The 1,703-nt window shown below is 38.4% G+C and overlaps 1 protein-coding gene across 1 annotated transcript; it reads right to left on the reverse strand.

The window, feature by feature from the left end:
* Positions 1 to 677: 677 nt before the first annotated feature.
* Positions 678 to 1,235, reverse strand: LOC127248318 (uncharacterized mitochondrial protein AtMg00810-like). Its single transcript, XM_051270601.1, has 2 exons — positions 917 to 1,235; positions 678 to 844 (listed from the first exon to the last, which is right to left on the reverse strand). The coding sequence occupies exons 1-2, from the start codon at positions 1,233 to 1,235 to the stop codon at positions 678 to 680; spliced, it is 486 nt and encodes a 161-aa protein (XP_051126558.1).
* Between the last annotated feature and the right edge of the window lie 468 nt (positions 1,236 to 1,703).

Genomic DNA, 1,703 nt, shown 5'->3' on the forward strand with positions numbered 1-1,703 from the left:
TCTGATCCGAAGATATAGATTCAGGGGAATAAAAAACCCTTCACACACCACCTTTATTAATTCCCATCAATTCAGGCGCGTGGGATGTTAGAGCGACGTTCCAACGTCAGGACACTGCCCAAGGCAACAGGCTCTGCAACCCTAAAAATCCTATAAATTTCCCGTTCAATAATACGCCACGTATTTCTCCTTTCCTTATATTTATCCAATATTCCAAAATATATTCAATAAAATCCCATGAATATTGGACTAAATTCCTTCAATAGTCCGAATTAGTTAAGGTGTGAATACATACCTAATTCTCTTCTCAATTTCTCAAACCTCTCTGAATCCAATGCTTTGGTGAAGATGTCTGCTTTTTGAAAATCAGTTCCAATGTATTGTAATCTGCACACTTCAGCTTCCACAAGTGCTCGGATAAAATGATATTGAATTTCTATGTGCTTCGTTCGCCCATGTTGAACTGGAATTTTAGAGATGTTAATTGCACTGGTGTTGTCACACCACAGTACAAACGACTCCTTCTCAATTCCATAATCCTTCAACATTTGCTTAATTCATAACAATTGCGCACAACAACTTCCAGCGGCTACATACTCCGCCTCAGCAGTAGACAAAGCAATCGAGCTTTCCTTATTGGAACTCCAACTGATCAAATTTTCACCAATGTAAAAACATCATCCCGTCATACACTTCCGGTCATCACAGCATCCGGCCCAATCGGAATCAGTAAATCCAATTAGATCTAGTGATGATCTCTTAGAATACCATAATCCAAGTTCGGACGTTCCATTAATATACCTCAAAATTCTCTTTGCGGCTTTCAAGTGAGATTCTTTCGAGGCTGATTAGAATCGAGCACAAACGCCAACACTAAATATGATATCGTGTCTGCTAGTTGTAAGATACAACAGACTTCCGATAATGCTCCTATACAACTTCTGATCAACATTCTTTCCTTCAGCATCTTTAGACAACTTGTCATGTTGTCCCAACGGTGTTCTAACAATCTTAGAACTTTTCATACCAAACTTCTCAACCATATTCATTGCATACTTCGTTTGGTTCAGAAATATCCCATCAGCACATTGCTTGATTTGCAATCCAAGGAAATATGTCAGCTCTCCAATCATACTCATCTCAAATTCTGAATGCATGAACTCTACAAATTCATCCTTCAACTTCTTTGCCGTTGATCCAAAGACAATATCATCGACATAAACTTGAGCAACCATAACATCAGTACCTTTATGTTTGATGAATAATGTCTTATATGTGGATCCTCTGGTATATTCCTTTCCAATCAAAAAGGTAGACAATCAATCATACCAATCATGGGGTGCTTGCTTCAATCCATACAAAGTTTTCCTCAATCGGTAGACATGATTCGGATAGAATGGATCTTCAAATTCTTTAGGCTGCTCCACATATATTTCTTCTTTGATCCAGCCATTCAAAAATGCAGTTTTGACATCCATTTGAAATAGAGAAAATCCAAGTGCGCATGAGATTGAGAGTAATAACCTCACGGCTTCAATTCTTGCAACGGGGGCAAACGTTTCATCGTAATCAACTTCTTCAATCTGAGTGTATCCCTGTGCAACTAGCCGAGCTTTGTTCCTTGTGATATTCCATTTCTCATTAGATTTTTTCTTGAATATCCACATCGTTCCAATGAAATTGTTGTCATCGGGTCGTTCTAC

Source organism: Andrographis paniculata, unplaced genomic scaffold (genome assembly GCF_009805555.1).
Source record: "Andrographis paniculata isolate CXL003 unplaced genomic scaffold, ASM980555v1 Contig11END, whole genome shotgun sequence".
Classification (NCBI taxonomy): Eukaryota; Viridiplantae; Streptophyta; class Magnoliopsida; order Lamiales; family Acanthaceae; genus Andrographis; species Andrographis paniculata.

Excerpts from the sequence above, each read along its gene's own strand:
- LOC127248318 (XM_051270601.1), bottom strand. The coding sequence starts at position 1,235 with ATGGTTGCTCAAGTTTATGTCGATGATATTGTCTTTGGATCAACGGCA. Across the intron at positions 845-916 it reads GTATAGGAGCATTATCGGAA|CCTCGAAAGAATCTCACTTG; the intron begins GTCTGTTGTATC and ends GATTCTAATCAG.